Raw genomic sequence first — 19,536 nt, 5'->3', positions numbered from 1 at the left:
ATGGTCTGTGCTTCTGGGCCTGATTGCCCTAGAGGCGGACACTGGACTTGTCCCAGAGGCTGGGGTTCCGCCCCTACTCCCACCAGGACCTGACAGCCCCATTGGAGGAGCCAGCTGGTATTGGAGAGGGCCCAAATAACCTGATAATTCCTCCTTGACCATCCAGACATTCTTGTGTTGCCAGTTCAGAAAAGCTAAGCCAAAGGGTGGAGAAGAGGGTCCACCCTAGGAGGAGGGGAGAAGAGGCTCAAGAGGGGGCAACACCCCCCAAAACTTTTGGGTTCAATTTGTTTTCAGAGACAACAACAGGTGTATGAGGTGACCCAACAAGGAGAGAGGGTGTGACCCCAGGAGACTGGGCTTGGGGTGGCCAAACACGTAGCTATTAGCTAAAATACCAGCTAAATCCCTATGGCGTAAACAGGACGACTTAGCCAGTGAGTCTATGCTATAAAAACAAAATGAAACTCGGCCAGTGGCTTACCACCCTGACCCTGAAATTCAGAACCCAGACAGGAGGGGAGCTGAGGGCAGCCTCCATCGGTGAAGAGGGAAAAGCAGGACGTTCCTGGTGGGGACAAGGTGAGAGCTCCTGCCAGGTCTCACAGCTCTTGGCCAGGAAAGAAAATGCTTCTGTTGGCGATCAGCCCAGACGTGGGGGTTGTGTAGGAGTTGGGCTCCATTTGGGGTAGGTGGGCGGGAGTTTCCTTCAAATCTGAAATCTGAAGAGTCAGACATGCTTACCCAGCACCCTGCAGGGGTGGGGGTGGGGGGAAGAAGCACGCTTCTTTTCCAAGATGAGGCAATGGGGCCTCACTCTCCAACGTTGTTTGCTTGATTAGGTGACACGCTCTTCTCCCTCTCTATTTTGTTTTGAGAATTTTATGTTGCCCCTTAAGATAATTGGAGAAATCCTGGGGGGAGGGAGCTGTCATCCAACTGGAGGGGGACTTCCAATATTCAGCCACAAAGACACCGTGATAAGACTAGCTAGACTTCCTGCAAGGAAACATTAATTCTCCCAGGAAGAGATTTCTAGGAAAAGACGCTCATTAATTAGGAATTATTTGTCGCCAACAATTTCTTTTTCTAATGTGAATTTTATCTAGTAGAATGCAAGACAATGCCAGGCTCCCGAGCCCAGCCCCTGCCACGTGCAGACTGGGAAAATTCCCAGGAAGCCAAAGCGATGGTCTAGGACTGGGTCTCACTGCGGTAACTTGTCTCATGTCCCCAAAGAGGCAGCAGGTATAGAACATCTGGCTGGGGCCGTGATAAAGCCCATTTCCCCCAGGACCCTGGAAGAACAGTGAGTTACTTGTGGCAGAAACAGAATCTTACCCTTTCTCTATGAGGACCACCCACTATGTCCTGCCCCTCTCTGAGGAGCAGGGAGTTAGAAAAGGCAAACTCATCACCCAGGGGAAGATGCTTGCTGACCATTCCCACTTTCCGTCTTTTGTAGACCCTTCCGTCATGAACGCCTGGAAAGAAGAAAACTATTTATATGACACCAGCTATGGTAGCACAGTAGGTAACTAACTCCCTGACACTTAAAGGCCTTTGACATTTTTACCCTGTTTTCTAACAGCCACGAAGTTACATTGTAAGGAGGGGGCGCCTAATGTCCTTTGTCTTTTCATTGCCGCAGATCTGTTGGACAGCAAGACTTTCTGCCGGGCCCAGATCTCCATGACAACCACCGGTCACCTTCCTGTCGGTAAGTTGTCCTGACATCAGGGCCCAAGTGTGCCACCGGCAGGTCCTTACTGAGAATGAATGAGAATCACCAACATCCTAGGTTTCCACTTTGCTGGATGGAGTCTTTCTCGTTAAAAGACTAGGAAAGGAAAAGACTTGCTCTTTTTAAGAGGCTTGCTTTCCAGCCAATATTTGTACCTCGAAAATGACCACCAGGGAAGCCTCTGGGAAAAGTGTTTGTCTCCTGTGAAACCAAGTCACCCTCTCGTGACAACAAAAACCTCTCTTTTCAACACGGACTTGCTCTTGGGAAACTATCTGATAAAACTATTCAGACTTGGGCATAGTTATGGGGGAAGAAGGCCATATCTAATTTTCAACAAACTATATCTGACTTTAGGGGAAGGCTATCTAAAAGTGGCCTTCAGAGATCAGCGAACCTTTGCTGATGGTCTCTGAGTAGAAGGGTGGCAGTTGGACATTTCTAGAACCCTGGTTTTCACAGGTCAGTTTTTAAGTCTGCCCCTGATGGCTCAGATTAGTCAGACCACCTGCATTTTATATGAACTATGTTCACATTAGTTGTGTTTGGTTAAAATTGGATGCAACTGGGGGGCTACCCTTAGCTCTCGGTCAAGGTTCCACTGAGGGGGTTGGTTTGTTGGGAGTCTGCAGAGGCGCTTTCAGATTATCTCTCCCTCCCCTCACAAACAGGGACATTGGCAGGTGCCATGTGAGAACTGGGGAGGTGAACAGAGGGTTCCACGTTGTCTCTTGACCTGGGTACGAACCCGTAGCTCTGCTTGGGTCTGTGAGGTTCGGAGCTTAGACTTGTCATGAGTCAATTGCTCTTTTCCTGGAATTGAATTCGGGGCATCTTAAGAATTGGGATTTAAATGAAGAACTTGGAATCAAACAGCCTCTCCTCCCCTGACCTCCCCCTCCTTTTTTTTTTTTTTTTTTTTTTTTTTTTTTGCTTTTGTTCATTGTGTTTGAGAACTGAAGTAATAAGATTTGAGGTTCTGTTTTCGGGTCAAACCCCTTGAGTGAAACAGAGCTGGGAGCCGGCGTAAATGCATCTGGAACTGAAGTGAAGAATGAAGGCCAATTCGTTTCCCTACTTCCCCCTCCCCTGATGGCCCAGAGGGTTATGTGTCACCGGAAGGATTTGTGTAACTTAGGAAATAGATCAGACACTGGAAAGGCTCTGCAGTGGGTTCGCCATTCTGGGGGAACAGAAACAATTGGGGGGAAATTTCTGCAGCAGCCATGGCCACCTAGTCCAGACCCAGGATTTCAGAGCTGAGGAAACCATCTGGTCTCACTCTGACTCCCTCTCACGCTTTGCAAGGTGGTACCTCCTGCTTCCTTCTGGTTGGGTCTCTGGCTTATGGCGAAAGATGGCAGCTGAGAATAAACTTGCGCAAACCACTTCCTAAGCTCAGAGGTTGTTAGGTCTTCGGGCACCTGGGAAACATAAAAGCCAGGTCACAGCTCCCCTGCCCTCACAGCCTGGCCAGGCTTCTCTCTTCTGTCTCCTGCCTTATCTTCTAGAGTCTCAGAACCAATAGGGGCCCTTTCTGCTTTCACATTTGCAGTAACCGGGAACTCACTGTCCCCTTATCCCACCTTTGAATCATCCTGATAAATGGACTTTGCAGATCTGCACACCTTTACCTCCATTGATCCTGGATTCCCCCGTCCGCTGTTCCTATCCTACGATGGAACCGCAGTGAAACAATCCGGGACCTCTACCAGAATCATTATAGCAAGAATCAGCTCAGTGTCTGGGCTTGGGAGATTCTTGGGAGGAACGGCCCTCCAGTGGGATAGTGAATTACAGCCTTGTATGATGGGTCCACTCCTTCCAGAAAGGTTTAGTCTTTGCTGAACCCCTGTAAAAAGACCTTTGTCATTTGTCTGAGTCTTTAGATTTTCAGTTCCCATTAAATCGGGTGCAGGTAAATATCTTTCTATGTTTTAATGCCAGTTACAAGCCAAGCAAAGGCGAGGCCCAGCATAAACTGATGCCCTCTGTGATAAACGCAGGTGGGGAAGCAGGCTTTGTTTTGATTTCTCTGTCGTCTGCCCATTTCACAAAATGGCTGCTGCCAGTGTTCCTGATCTGCCCGATAGTCCTCGAGCCAATCATGCCAACTCGGGCTTGATGTGTTTATTCACTGACTTGTTGAGCCTAGAGCTAGGGTGGCACGGTCTATTATAACACTGACATTTGTATATCCCGTAAAGAAATGGCTCACAGCTGAATCACATGCAAATGCTTCTAATCTTCACTTCTTGCGAAGCGACTTAGCTGAAGTCATGCTCTGGAACTTGCGTCACACACCTGTGGCTTGGTGCTGCCCTTGCCCAGACTGGACCTTGGCCTGAGGTACCTGGGAGCAGAGCAAGAGAAAGCCAAGCTGGACAACTTCCCCAGAGCGAGCCATTATTTTATGAGAGTGAATCACTCAACCACATGGCTAACTTCAAAGGTTTTGACTTTTATTTTGGGGTGAGGGGAAGACACAGGGGGAGAGGCCATCGTATTAAAGTGAGCTTTCAGATCAAAAGACTTTAGTGCTAAGGCAGGTTGGTGATTCCACAGCTTGTCCACACACACCAGGGACGGGAAGAGGAGGCTGGAAGAAATCTCGAGTTTCCTTTTGCCTTTGGCTGTATAGTCAGTCCCCCGTATTATTTATGATGGAAACACTTTTATTAGGAGAGTTATTTTATTCTTTGTTTTTAGTTTTTCTTTAAGCTGGATAGAGGTCCAGTCTCGGTAAATGGCTGACATCTCACAGAGGAAACTCCCTCATGGTCCGTCTGGTCTGGGGTCTTTAAGTCTAGAGTCCACGGACTGCTAAGCGAGCCTAAACCCCTAAAGTTGTTCACAGATTCTCCCTGAGTGTACACATATGTGCATTTTTTCTGGGGAGAGGGCCTAAGGTTTCCATCTTATTTGCTAAGTTACCTTCCCCCCAAAGTAATTGACTCTATGTCAGCTTGGAACCCCTAAATATTATTTAGGCCAATATTATTATTGAGGCCAATAAGCCAAGAAACACTTGGGTTTTTCTGAGTTCAACCCTGGCTCTGAAATAATGGCCCCATATCCCTCTTGGATGCCATTGGAAAATGAGCTTTGCTTGTGGCCTCCTGGGTAAATGCCACTCTTTGTCTGCAGAACAACGCGGCCCTGTCAGAGTGATGTATCACTTGGAAACCGGGGTGGGTGCCAGGCCTGTCGCAATACTGTCACATCCTGATGGGATGTTGCAACCTCGCCCTGAAACCTACAGGGAGGGAGAGTGGAGTCTCCTCACGTTTCCTGTGAATTTGCCCTTCCAGATTTCAGAGAAACCCAAGTCAGGTGCAGGCCCTCTTGCCGGCAACGCCTGGGGAGAGAGTCTTAACCAGAGTGAGAGGCTTCTCTGCTAACCAGAGCTGGTGAAATCCCCGTCCACCCACCATGGCTTACAGAGAAACTGCTCGGAACGCTGAGTCGTGACAAGCCGGGTGCTCCTATAGGTGGACGTGTCCATGCATGCTGGAAAATACAGAATCCTCAAGTCGGAATTGCTTCTCCCCCCCCAGCTAGAGCATTAGAGAACTGACCCTGATTCTCGGCAGGGAAGACATCTGTGAAATCTGTGCTGTGCCACCATCTTTGGAAATGGCACAGGGTGGTGGTTGAGATGAAGCCTCTGCATTCAAACTATTTGTGTTCACGTCCCGACTCCCCTTGCAGGCTGTGCGACTTTACACAAGGCATCTGACCTCTCTGTGTCTTAGCTCCACCACAGCTATAATCTGTGAATCATAGCAGTACCCACCTCATAGGGTCATGGAGTGAAGTAAATAAGGTCATTAAGGTAAAAAGCTTAGCACAGGTACATAGTAAGTGCTCAATAAACAGTAGCTATGCTTCTTAACCATTTTAATTAGGAGCTAATGGTTATTCTAGCTCTTTGAATGATGACACTCTTGACAATTAAATGAATGTCAAGAACCCTGTCCCTTTGCATACAGTTTCAGTCAGTCTGAAATGCCCTTGAAGGCCACACAGGGGTCAGTGAACCCTAGCTTAGGAAGCCCCGATGTAATGCCCACAGAAGAGATGCATTTTACTGGCCCAGTTCCTTAACAGGATTGGCTTGCATTTAGAGACTACTCTGTATTAAAATTGTGGATTTCTGATTCAGAGAGTTTTGGTGAGATCTGCTTTGGTCCTCCAAATACCTGAGGGGCCCAATCTCTCTCTTCTCTCTCTCTCTCTCTCTCTCTCACATACACACACACACACACAGACACACACACACATACACACACACACACTCCACATACCCATGCATACATGCACTGCTAGACCATTTAGTTTTCTTTTTAAGAAGTTTCGTTTCACAGATCTGCCTCTGCCGTCTTCTCTTTGGCGATACTCTCAAGGGTTACCATGATGAGTCATTTGTTAAACTAATCTGTGTTTCCATAGTCCACTGGTGGCCCTCTGTACTGAGCTCAGGCCAGTCAATGGTCTCTTTGTCAGGCTGATTAAAATGTAACTTTGCATGCCAAAAAAGGGCACTCCTCTGGCTTAAAAGCCATTTTCTTTGTTATAAATGTTTACGTTTTATATTATGTAAAAAAAGAAACACACACACACACACACTCAACTTACTTCAATGACCTAAATCCTTCAATGGCTTCTTATCTGAGTATAAAAGCTAAAATCCACAAAGAGTCCCATCAAGCCTGAACCTTTACCCCTTTGTCACAGTTGCACTGGCTTCCTTCTATTCTGTGAATGTACCAAACACATACTGACCTCAGGGCCTTTGCACTTACTATTCTTATTCATAGCAGGTTCTTCCATAAGCTCTCTGCATGGCTGACTATTTCCCTCACATCCTCCTGGTCCCCTTATCTGTGGGGGATAGTTTTTATCATCTCTGTTTTGTTTTGCTCATATACCGCATATACAAACAGTGCCAGGCATGTACTAGGGGCTCAAAAAATATTGGTTAAATGAGTGGATGAATGAATGGAAATCACGATTGTAGGAAAGAGGTAAATTAAACAGTTCTTGTTTTTTCCTTTAGCAGAGTCACCCGAGATAAAAAAGGAGCAAGACCACCCTGCAAAGTCCCACACCAAAAAGCACAGTAAGTTGGCGGGCTTTCGGATGGCTCTTGGCCCTTCCTTTCACGTTGGTCATAATTAGAGGCCGCTAATTTTTAGGCAAATATGGCCTCTGCCTGTTGCCTCCACTTTTCTACCTCCGCCTGTGTAGGCGAGAGAGTAGGGACGTCGCTTGCCCGGGGAAGCAGTTTCTCAAATAGAGCCCCCCCCCCCCCCGCCCCAAGAGAGTTCCTCCTCGTGCTGCTCTATTTGTTCTAAAACTGAGATACCAAGGGAATAACCGCTTCTTGCAGTCATGAGGTTAGTGACTCCCCCCGTTCCAGAAAAATGGGTGGGAAGAGAAGAAGGGTGGGAAGAAACAGCTGAGATTTTTTTTTCCCTTTTGTTGACTGTTGACTTCCTACCTCTGTCAAGTTATTGATCCAAGAGGTGACTGTTTACTCTTAAGATGCAGCAGAGCTCTTTGGAAGTTGCATTTCCCCCAATAATCAAACCTCTTGAAGATACAGGAAATATCCGAGACATGGAGGAGAGGGCACAGAAAGAAATCAAGACGGTGTAATATACAAGTGATAGGGAATCGGACATCTTCACTATCTGTACTCCACATCACTCCACGGAATCGAATGAACACAGCACCTCAAATGGCGGGAGGAATTGTGCGGCCCAAGTCTAGTGGGAGTCCAAGTAGGATTTGGTTGCTAATCTCATTATAGGAGCCGCTTCATTTTCATATTGGCCCCCTCAACTCCCACAAGACCTTGCCCCAATATATTCTAGGAGTTAAAGTTCCAGAGCCCCGTCGATGCACATTTGACTAAAGCACAGTTGCTGGGTGAGAGCGATCTACTTGGGCTGAGGTCCTAAACGAAAGTGGTTGAAATTCGCTCTTCAGGGAAATAACAGTTTAAAATGAATCCTGAACAATTTGTCCACAGTAATTTGAAGAGACTCTCCCTGGCATTGGAGGGCCGAGACCTATGCCTTCGTCTTAGCTTTGACACTGGTTAATTGGGTGACCTCGGTCAAGTCACTTACATTCTCTGTGTCTCAGACTCCTGATTTATAAGCTAAAGCCCTGTGCTGGTTCATTCTCAAATGCCTTTTGTTTCGTTCTGATATTTGGTCGTCCCGTGTCTGGCTTTGCTGGTGGGTAGGGGAAAATGGAATGTGTCCTACTTGCTAGAAAATGTCACAACTCTGTGCCTCCTCTGCCCCTTCTTTGCCGTGACTTAGGCCGTTAATACACTCCTTTTCCAACCTCTCCTCAGATCCACGAGGGACTCACTTATGGGAATTCATCCGTGACATCCTCCTGAACCCAGACAAGAATCCGGGGCTAATCAAGTGGGAAGACCGGTCTGAGGGCATCTTCAGGTTCTTGAAATCGGAGGCTGTGGCTCAGCTGTGGGGAAAAAAGAAGAACAACAACAGCATGACCTACGAAAAACTCAGCCGAGCGATGAGGTGAGGAGTTTCCAGTCCCAACCGTGACCGGTTGTTTCCTCGGCGGTCTGAGTCTGACCAGCCACCTCATGCGATGTCCTTTGTTACAGATATTACTACAAAAGAGAAATTCTGGAGCGTGTAGACGGACGAAGACTGGTCTATAAATTTGGGAAAAATGCACGTGGATGGAGAGAAAATGAAAACTGAATCTGCCAACACTTTGAACTCAAGCCAACACATACCCCAGACAATAGCAAACCAAGAAATCCTGCACATGCGTATTTCAAAGACTACTTTTCTCTGATATTTATGTACCATGAGGGGGAACAGCATCCGCTTCTAATGGGAACAAGGAACACTACAGTCGATAAAATTATTTTGTTACTTTGAAGTATGTCCTATATGGGGAACAAACGTACACAGTTTTCTGTGAAATATGAGGCTTGTATGCGGCCGTGATTTGTTTTTGCCTCTATTGAAGTTCTTTTCCATGGCAAGAAGAACAGGATTGGTAGCCTTGTGCTTCCTGCTAAAAGAAAGAAAAAAATATTAGAGGGCATTAAATGTTTTTATGTGCAAAATGATTAGGGAAAGGTGATGTGTCTTCTGCACTTACGAATCCACGTGGCCTCATCAAGAGAGGTGGGTGTGGTTGTTAGCATGGACCCCGATGGTCTCAGATTGACAGGATGAACCAGAGGATGCTGGGAAGTTTAACCTGGGCTTTGGGAGCCGGTGAGTGGAGCATGAAGCCTTCTGAAATCCAAGTGGACTATAATCACCGCATAATCACAGGACTTGCGATGCTTAAATCAGCAAGAAGAATAATGGTGGGGGCTTTCTACTCATTCAAGAATGATTTACCTAATGCCAAGGCTGTTTTTCTCTCTCCCCCTTGGATGATTGGCGGGGGGGGGGGGGGGGGGGGGGGGGGGTGGAGGGGTGGAAACTTCAATTGCCACCTCTGCTCACTTCTAGATATTTAAGAGAGGGTCTAGCCTTGGTTGTTTTTATCCCAATTGCTCCAAAATAAATGGGAAAAAGGAGGTGGTGATGAGTTTGCTGTTGGAGCCCTATAGCCCCTGAGTAATTCTTTGTTGTGTGTTATTGGGCTGTTTTGTGCATTGTAGGATGTTTAGCAGTAGCCACTAATTGCCAATAGCACTCCCATCCCCAAAGTTGTGACATCTTCAGAAATTGCCAGGTATCCCTTGCAGGGCAAAATTGTCCTTGGCTGAGAACCACTGATGTAACCAGTCAAGAGGAAGGTGGTGATTTACTCTCAGAACAAAGCTATGTGTAGGTCTTTTAGTCTCTAGAGTGAGTAAAAGCAAGACTGCAAAGTCAACCAATTTTTAATTTTTAAAATGTCAGGGACGATGGGAATTCAGGAATGGGACATCTAGAGGGAGTTTTCAGAACCCCAGATGAGAGCCAAAGTCAGATGACAAACTAAACATAGTAATGTAGCAAAGAACTATAATAGAAGACATTTCACTAGAATGAAAAAGAAGAGTAAAAATTAAATTGCACAAGGAAATGCTGAGAAAAGAGAGAGAGAGAGAGAGAGAGAAGAAGGGAGGAAATGAGAGAGAGAGAAAGAGAGAGGGTTCCAGGGAAAATCTTTGCACATTCTTATCATCATTCCTCTTTTGGATAATCTCTTTCTTGTCTCATCTCGACTCATCCCGAACTGAATGGTATGTCGCCTAGATTCGTGTCCAGAGGGAAATTTTTGTTTGCTTTCAAAAGGAAAGACAGAAAAGAAAGCAAGAGGGAAGGGAAACAGAGAGCTCAGCTCCAGAGTTATGGTTAGTAAGAAGTTGGGGATTTCTTCGGTGGAATTGTTGAGAGGTGCCTGGAGACTCAGCACTGGGCCCTGCAGTCTGGGAGGAACGTGAGCCTGGGGACACTTTGGAAGTGACTTTAAGCACTCAGATCCCTTTTGCACCTTTTCGTTTTGGTTTCCCGTGTCCTTGGCTTTCTCCCCCCCTTTTGCCTCTCTACCTTGAGCAAAAATGTGGGGGTGAAGACAATGGGTTTCATCAGCTAATGGACCACCTACCACCGTGTCTCACCCAGGGAAGGCGAGTGATTCATAGTCGAAGGTTGTGAAGTGTTTGTAATGTATTCAGAAGGTAGGAAGTAAGAATTAAGAATTTGTCCTGATTATAATGAGAGCCGTTATGGACGGTGACCTTGGAGGCCCGGCTTAGGGAGAAGATCTCCTGAAGTTACAACCAAGTCCATTTTTATTTCCGCCTGCCTCGGTCACCTGCACGTACGTTGTCAAATAACAGTTACTGAGGAAACTGAGGGAAATAACAACGAGCAACACAGACCTGAAACATGCCTGCGTAAAAAAAAACACAAGGGGCTTTTCCAAGGGAAGCGAAAGAACTGTGAGGCCTTTCCAGCATTTTAGCACTTTTCACATGGAATGAATTAAACATCCAAATATCTGAGTTGGTGTAAACGCATAGATGTTTGCACGTCTGTGTGCATCTGAACCACGCGGCGTCATTAGGGGCATCTGCTCACGTGCTCTCTGCCTTTTCCCCCCTGGCTTTGCCTGCTCTTCACCTAAAGTGGCTAGATCCTTCCCGGAGTTCACCCTTCCCCAAACCTGTACGTTTCTCACACTCCTCCTCTTGGCTCTTTCTGCACCATCTCCATCAAGAGCACTTTCTGGTAGGTGGTAAGTAAATCTGGGGAGTACCGACTGGAACAGTTCTGCAGATAATTAACAGATTGTGTTATTTGCCCAAAGTGACAGTTTCTTGGCACCTGGTTCCTGCTTAAATAGGCTGGAGCATTAAGTTCTTAGCATATCTCTCTATTGTCTTGGCTTGAGTTGATGCATTTTCTATGTGCTGTTCGTGACTTGGAGAACTCATGGCAATTGGGCCATGCCAACTTAGGGTGTGAACGGAATACTTCCCACCACAGTGTTGCAAGGGAGAGCAAAATCCCAGAGAGAAGCCAGCATCGGGTGAAGCACCCTTCTCCACCCCCCCCCCCCACCTTCTCTTGGGCACTCATAGCTTCTCACTCAAGACGCTTATCTGTGTTGGATGCTTACATGGTTATCACACCTGGTCTCTTGAATTCTCAAGGCTTGGGCTCTAATTTGTCATTTTCATGGGAATCCGAGGCAGGAAATGTGTTGCTAAGACTTTGCCAGACTTAGATAATCTGAGACTCCTGGATATGTGACTTGATGAAATTTGAGCTAGGCCTTGGATCCCAGAGACCTATACCTGCGGCGTCTTGAACTTGCCTTCTGACCAGGGCAGACCCAGGTGATGAGTTTTCCTTTGAACATGCCGGTCCTTCCTTAAAGTTCTTGTCTTTCTAGACTGTAAGCTCTTTGAGGGCAGGGACTATATCTTACCCATATTTCCCAGCACCTAGCATGAGACAGGTCCTCAGCAAACATTTGTTGACTTAATGAGCGAATGTCTTCTGGAAGATGTCTCCATATCCATAATTGGGATGTGAATCGTTTCTTCACTGGAATAGGAGCACAATGGCCACAACTTCAAGGGCATGTTATCTATTAGATGAACATTCATTCTACTGTGAGACTTTTTACTTTGCCTTCCTCCTTGTGCTGAAATGAAACCAAACAGACAAGTTGTTTGGTTCCACAAGCCAATATACATCAGAGGAGAATTCTGTTGCCTTATTAGGAGCTGTGAGCCTTATTTAGTACAAGAAGCCAGTAATGGACCTTTGACCTGTTTTAACCAATGAAGATTATGAATGTGTTTATACGATGTAAATTGCTATTTAAGTGTAAAGCAGTTCTGAATTTTAGTATATGGGGGTTGGTTTATATATAAATATATATATATATGTATTTTGTCTTTTTGAAAAATGCTGAGGGATCTTTTGATAAGGTTAGTCATGCATGTTAGACTTTAATTGTGCAAGTGTGCTGTTTTTCAAATGTGTAAAATACAGGAGAAGGTAAAATACTAAGAGGGAAAGGCAATTATGTTATTCTTCTATAGTTACTGTTGAGTGCCTACTAAGTGCACAGCATGGAGCCATATACGTGAGGAGCTTCTTTAATTAGACAGAATGTACCAGATGTTCCATAGGACCCTATTGCGTGGACACATACTGTGTGAAAAAAGGGACAGCGCAACAACGACGATATCAGAGCTGAATTAACTTCAGCTTTGGTTCTCAGGATTCCATTTCTGGATTAAGATAGCACTTGGTAAGACCCCACCGAGACTGTGCCTGATGAGCCCCTGAAATGTATAAGCCCTCACAGTTAGCTTAATTGGGATTGATCTTTCTGTAGGTATCTGCATAATTCTTGCTTTTCTTCCCATTTGGCTTCTGGGCTGACAGTTGGTGAAAAACAATCCTACTGCCGCTATTTTTTTTTTTAAATCAGAAATCTTGCCCTTTATGTGAAATTAACACTGAGTATTTTTGTTTTACGAAAGAATTATATTTTTCAAAGTATTGTTTTTTGTTTGATGGGTCCCAGAAAACACTAATAAAAACCCGAGACCAGCCTGTAATTGTGTGTTTCATGCTTCAAGGAGCCATCTAAACCTGGGCTTAGAGGAAATGCACTTAGTCCATAGCAACAAAATGCATGTAATTCTTGCATATATTTAATAAGCATTTATTGAGCATCTACGATGTGCCAGGCACTATCCTAGACACTAAGCTATGGTAGAGAATGAAAGGGACCAAATCTCTACTCTCATGAAGTTCATGTTTCATGGAATGGAAACAGACAAGAAACAAAATGCTAACAGGCAAATATTAGATGTGTAGTAAAGAAATGTAGAGCAAAAAGGAGTGGAAAATGCTGGGGTGTATGTAGGGATGTATGTAAGTTTAGCTCACATTTCAGTGAAGACCTGCAAGATGTAAGGGAAGGAGTGATGCACGTAACTGGAGGAATGATACCTTACAGAAGGGACCAGCAAGTGCAAAGTTCCTGCGGTTGCTGACATACGTTCCTGACATGTTCAAGGAGCAGCAAGGAAGTCTTTTTGCCAGAGCCAAACAAGCAATAGTAGGAAATGATGTCAAATAGGCACTGGCAGGTTAGATGACACAGAACTTGGAGGATGTTATGAAGGCTCCAGTTTTTCTTTCGAGCGAGGTGGGGAGCTATAGAGAAGTGACATGTTTCCACTTCTGGGTTAAAAGAACCCCTCTGGGTGTTGTGTTGAGAATGAATTGCAGGGAGGCACTCAATGCTGAGCACACATTCTTCCTGAAGGATGAACAAAGGGAGGCAGAAAAGATCACACATCCGGGCTTCCAGTACAATACTTACAAATACTTCAAGCCAGTAAGTGAACTCTAGAGGTTCCTAACAAGTTTCTCCTGGGGCCCAGAAAGCCTCAGCCATTTGGTTTAACTCTGTAAACAATAACATGAAACGAATATCTGACCATTTGGAGAAGATCCACGATATGTTCTTTATATACATTATTACATTTAATCCTCCTGTAAGTCCCTGATATATAGGTATGATCTCTAGTTTTCAAAGGAAGGAAATGAAAATCATAAAGATTCCATGACTTTCTTAAGGCCACACAGCTAGTAATAAGCAGTAAAGCTGTAATATTCTCTAGTTCATCAGGATCCTACCATTACACAACACATGCACACACAGTTTTGTGGTTAAATATGTTGGAGTAATACTGTGTTAAGCAATGTCCTACAGACTTATTTACTGTAGGAATTATTAGAATCTTTATGACAGTGCGCACTGTAAATCTATAAGACGGGGAAAAGGGTTCCCAATTTCCCAAACATATCCATCAACGGGTGAACGGATAAAGATGGGGTATATACATACAATGGAATACTACTTGGCAATGAGAAAGAATGAAATCCTGCCATTTGTAGAAACATGGATGGAACTGGAAGGTATTATACTGAGTGAAATTAGTCAGTCAGAGAAAGACAGATATCCTATGTTTTCACTCATATGTGGATCTCGAGGAACTGAACAGAAAACCAAAGGGAAAGGGAAGGGGAAAAAAATAGTTACAGAGAGGGAGGGAAGCAAACCATAGGAGACTCTTAAATATGGTGAACAAACTGAGGGTTGATGGGGGTTGGAGGAGAGGGGAAAGTGGGTGATGGGCGCTGAGGAGGGCACTTGTTGGGATGAGTACTGGGTGTTGTATGGAATCAATGAACCATGGAAATCTACCCCAAAAACCAAGAGCACACTTCACACACTGTGAAGTGTATCGCCAATTTGACGATAAACTACATTTTAAAAAATAAACTATTGAATAAAGTATTACGGTCTTTGTAATTTGAAAAATAAAATAAAATGGACCCTTTTCATCAAAGAAGGCTTGATGAAAACAGCACCCTTAGGTGCCCAGGAACATGATACTGTGTAAAGATGACTTCTCTGACTTAGAAGAAGCGGTGTTTTCATGTTTGGGCCAAATTAGTATGCTGATAATATTCATGCACATCACGTTTGACCCACTTTGAATATATTCTATTTTTTTCTCATTGAGAAAAAAATTCCCTCCCTGCCCTGGGCACTATTTCATTTGCATCGATGCATTTCTCAGCAATCACAGAGAACTTGCTGACTGCCACAGAGCGAGAGTCCTCTTTGAGAACTGTGAACCCTCATGAATGTCAACTCTTTAGAACTATCTGTCCCAAACTATGGGCACTGGCCACATGTGGTTATTTCAGTTTCAACTAGCTAAAATGACATAAAGTGAAAGCTTAGTTCCTTAAGCACATGACCCACATCCCAAGTGCTGCCCAGCCACACGTGGCTAGTGGCTATGGTCCCTGGACAGTGCAGATGTGGAATAATAGTTTCATAATCAGAGACAGATCTATTGGAGAGCGGTGCTCTAGAATCTGACGCTAGGAGGAGCGGGTAGAGGTGGAAAGGGTGGCGAGCAAATCTAACCCAGGGTGAAATAAGATCCGTTGAGCCTTAGAAACTAAAGGTGACCCTGAATGGTAGAGAACAATAAAAAAGATCCAAAGCAAATATCTCTGCAGTTGCTGGAATGGTGACAGTACCTGCGAGTGCAAACAAGTTAGATGCTGTCAGTGGAGCTTTTGAGTGGGAAGATTTTATTATTCTTATCTCCAAACCCCACACATACCCTACAGTCATTCATATGAGTGTTCCAAGGATGTGGCTTTCTGGTTGAGAATACGGGCGTTGAGGGAAGATCACTGAAATGGGCAGGGAAACGAAAGATCCTTAAATAGGAATGGCTGGCACTCCAGCCATTTGTCTGCTGGCACTCCAGCCATTTGTCATTTGTCTGCTACAAATGACACTAACACCATTTCCTTCTTCTTTTCAGGACTAACTTCTTGAATCATTAGTTTACCCATCAGCTCGCTATGTCCTTATAAGTAAATTCTCTTCTATGAACTAGCATGACCTGGCGTCTGGTCACATAAAGTCGCCGAAAATGCTCTCTTGAGGGTCAGCGTCAAACTCATTGCTGCCCCAGGGAGTTTGCTTTAGCTCTTCCCGCTACCTAAAATGCATTTTTGAGCTTCATGTGGATGGCTACGTCTGGTCATGCAGATTTCAGTTCAAAACGTCGCCGTTCCTACCTACACTCAGAGCTGGAAGATATTTGCTGCAAAATCCCATACTAAGAACACAGAGAGCATAATGCACAGACCCAAGGTCATGCAAGCTTGTAACGAGGAGGGGAAGCCAGTTTTCCTGTTTTCCCATTCATGAATCCTTACACCCACGGGTCCTGGGGTCTCCTAATCACAGGGATCTTTCGTCCCCAACACGGAGACATCCTCAAGGAAGCTCCTTTTCCTCTGCCTCCATGGCGATGCCAGACAACTTTCTTATGCTGATTCTTTGAATCTGGTCAACATCATCTTCCTTCCGGAGTCCAGCCAGATCTGGGAGGGAAAACCACACATCCTAGACATTAGTGGAATAGCAGATGAGACCAAGTTAGAGCTGCTAAGACACCAGAAATTCAGAGGTTCCTGGCATCACTGAGGAAGGAGCACGGGACAGTATAGAATCTAGTAAAAGATCCAATTAATCATCAGCTTTTTGACTTCTCTCCTAAGCTTCACTGTGTGTGTGTGTGTGTGTGTGTGTGCGTGCCTTCCTCTCTCCTACTCTCTGTGTGTCTTTCAGAGTCTTCATTTCTTTCCCATACCTTTCCTTCCTCTTGCTCACCAGTCCCTTTAGGACTCCTTCCCACTCCAAACCTGTCTTTCCAGGTTGCTGAAAGATCGAGGGCTGACAAGAGGACAGTCCTGGACCAGGAATGGAGCCACCTCTTTGAAAGCCTCACTGGTGACAATAACAAATGGTATTTACCTAAGAGTTATTAACACATCAACTGTTCTCCCCTTGACTGTTTAGTCATGTCATTCAGCATTAATGGACTTTTCCAATGGCAAATAGAAAGAGAAGAAGGAAAACAAACAGTGTATTCACACTTGATGGAGTCGGTGATCCCTGCCAAAGCTGTGAAAACAGAGGTGATCTCTTAAGTTTGACCCGAGGACACGTCTCACCTGAATGGGAATACACAGGATTCTGGGTCCATGTTGGACTTTCCATTGAGGTTTCCCATGAGAGGGAAAGCAAGAACTAAAGGATGTGGCAGCATGGTGCAGAAGAAAAAATACTTCACTTGTTTCCAACTCCGTGATGATTACAGCCAAGGTACCAGGCACGGCACCAGATTGACTAAAGGCAAAATCAAGTGGTCCAAGTTCACATCGCAGATTCGTGTGAAAGCCCACTTGACTTCCGGTTCTACTTTGCTGTGTTGTCTCCATCAATGTCCACGTTTTCTTTAAGAAGGAGATATCGTTGAGTCATGGGGACTGGAAAACAGGTTAACAGAGTAAAAAGCATAGGCTTTTGAGTCAGAACAACCCCCGTTCCAAATCTCATACCTTCCCCTACAAGCTAGATGACCTTGGCCAATTGACTTAACCTCTCCCTTTGAAGCTCAGCTTCCTCATAAACAAGCAGGAGTTCTAAGCTGGAGCTTATGCTTTATGGGGGAGACGGCCAAATAAGCAGGTATTACATTGTAGTGTAATCAAAGATGGGAAAATGCAGGAAGGTGAGACCTGGGTTCTGGTCATGGCTCCACCACCGACCAGCCATGGCCCTTCAGGAAGTGTCTTAAACTCTCTTGCTTTGGCTTCTTCCTTTATTAATTGGCTGGTTGGACTAGATCATCTCCAGAGTCGTTTCCAAATAGAAAGTTCCAGGAATTTATGAAAATAAGTTTGAGTCTAGTCCAAATTTTATTTAAATGTTTGAGTCTGCCCTGGGATGAGTTGGGTTGCTAAAGTAAATATGGAGGTGTCTCTGGTGGTTCTGTAGGACTGTGGAAGTAGGAGGCGGCTGGTGACAAAGCAGGAGAGTCGGGAGCCCTGGACTCACGCAGCCAGTTTCAGCAGAAGCCATCCTTCTGGATCCAAGAACTGTGTCTTCGCCTGGTGAGACTGCTCCCTGGGGAAATGGCTCATGCACGACAGTGATGGCATATATTTATTCAGTGCTTACTATGCTGGGCAGAGTCCCATACACTGTGCTTATAAGATCTCATTTAATCCTGTGAGGTAGGTAATATTGTTATTACCGTCTTTCCCTTTGGATGAGGAAACTGAGGATCAGAAGGATTCGAGCGTTTGCCAAATGGCAGAATTAGGACGTGAACCCATCCCGCAAGCAATGATGTTTCTATCACATAAATTCCTGAGCCACTAAGGGAAGCACCGCCTGAGCTTTCAGCTGCTGAGTTAAGTCCCTTCTTTGAGTAGGCTTGCTCAGAAGCAGGAAGTAAAATTTGCCAAAAGTGCAAAAATAAACAGGACCCTGAGGCGTTGAGTATAGTCTGAAATTCAAAACCTACAAGAGATACCACCTTTCCTCGAGCTGATGGGTCCCAGTAATGCTAATGGTGGAACAACAGATTGGACTCCCAAGGAGCTGCTGCGTGAGGCAGACGTTCTACGTCCACAGACAGTGCTGATCTTAGAGCATATGTGTGTGCTGTGTGAGTTGAGTGGTGCCAAATAAGGAATACAGAGTGATAGAGAAGAGAAAGGTAATTTCTGGTCCCAACCACCTGCAAAACCTTTACAAGAGTGGGATTTAACTGGCCATTGGAGGAGAGACAGCATTTTCATTTTTAATATGACAACTTTAAAAAGTGTCTAATCATTATTTTATATATATAAATGGTCAGAAAGTTAAAAACATACCTCAAATTCCAACACTCAAAATAACCAGTGTACGTGTTTGGTAGACACCATTCCAGGTCTCTAGAATAATAAAAAGATGGATGGATATATACACCACATCTTCTTTATCCATTCATCCATTGATGGACATTTGGGCTCTTTCCATACTTTGGCTCTTGTTGATAGTGCTGCTAGAAACATGGGGGTGCATGTGTCCCTTCGAACTGGAGGGTATTACGCTAAGTGAAATTAGTCGGAGAAAGACAAAAATCGTATGACTTCACTCATAGGAGGACTTTAAGAGACAAGACAGATGAACATAAGGTAAGGGAAACAAAAATAATATAAAAACAGGGAGGGGGACGAAACAGAAGAGACTCATAAATATGGAGAACAAACGGAAGGTTACGGGAGGGATTGTGGGAGGGGGAATGGGCTAAATGGGTAAAGGGCACTAAGGAATCTACTCCTGAAATCATTGTTGCACTATATGCTAACTAATTTGGATATAAATCTTAAAAAATGAAAAGTAAAACAAGTTAATAAAAAAAATAAAAAATAAATAAAAAGACGGATTGAGAGCTGGAACTAAAATGGTGGAGAATACGGGTGAAAGCAAGATTTCACTGTAAAACCTTATATCTGAACCATATTAATGTATTAGCTACTCAGTAAAAAATGGGTGTGTAGACAGAAAGAATTTTATAAAACTGTGACCTTAAATACTGCTTAACAATGAAAACATACCATTCAATTTGACTTGAACTCAACTTGAAGAAAAAGAAATGGAAGGGATCTCGGAATTCAAATAAATGTTTCCTTAATATGAAACATATTAGTTCAAACCAGAAACTTCTAAGCTCATGACAATAAAGAATATTGACATTGGGGTGATTATGCTTTCTGAGGGTACATGTTTCCACTTAAGACACTATTGGCTGACTCCTTGTTCTGAAAGATGATAAAATTAACATGTGCTGTCCCTCATACTCCACTTCCTCATTTACT

At 44.6% G+C, this 19,536-nt stretch overlaps 1 protein-coding gene across 4 annotated transcripts in view; it reads left to right on the top strand.

Annotated features, from left to right (window-relative positions):
- The window catches only part of EHF (ETS homologous factor), a 36,874-nt gene extending 28,191 nt beyond the window's left edge, over positions 1-8,683 (top strand). For 3 of the 4 annotated variants that reach the window (XM_049648401.1, XM_049648409.1, XM_049648424.1), the window contains 5 exons: positions 1,466-1,534; positions 1,652-1,720; positions 6,804-6,866; positions 8,115-8,310; positions 8,400-8,683. In XM_049648401.1, coding sequence (XP_049504358.1) covers positions 1,466-1,534; positions 1,652-1,720; positions 6,804-6,866; positions 8,115-8,310; positions 8,400-8,499 — 497 coding nt within the window. In that variant the 3' untranslated portion in view covers positions 8,500-8,683. The remainder of the gene's footprint in view (positions 1-1,465; positions 1,535-1,651; positions 1,721-6,803; positions 6,867-8,114; positions 8,311-8,399) is intronic. The other variant, XM_049648417.1, reaches the window with a different exon arrangement.
- The last annotated feature ends 10,853 nt before the right edge of the window (positions 8,684-19,536 follow it).

Source organism: Panthera uncia, chromosome D1 (assembly GCF_023721935.1).
Source record: "Panthera uncia isolate 11264 chromosome D1, Puncia_PCG_1.0, whole genome shotgun sequence".
Classification (NCBI taxonomy): Eukaryota; Metazoa; Chordata; class Mammalia; order Carnivora; family Felidae; genus Panthera; species Panthera uncia.
Note: the sequence above shows the minus strand (reverse complement) of the source record. Positions and strands in the feature narration are given on the sequence as shown.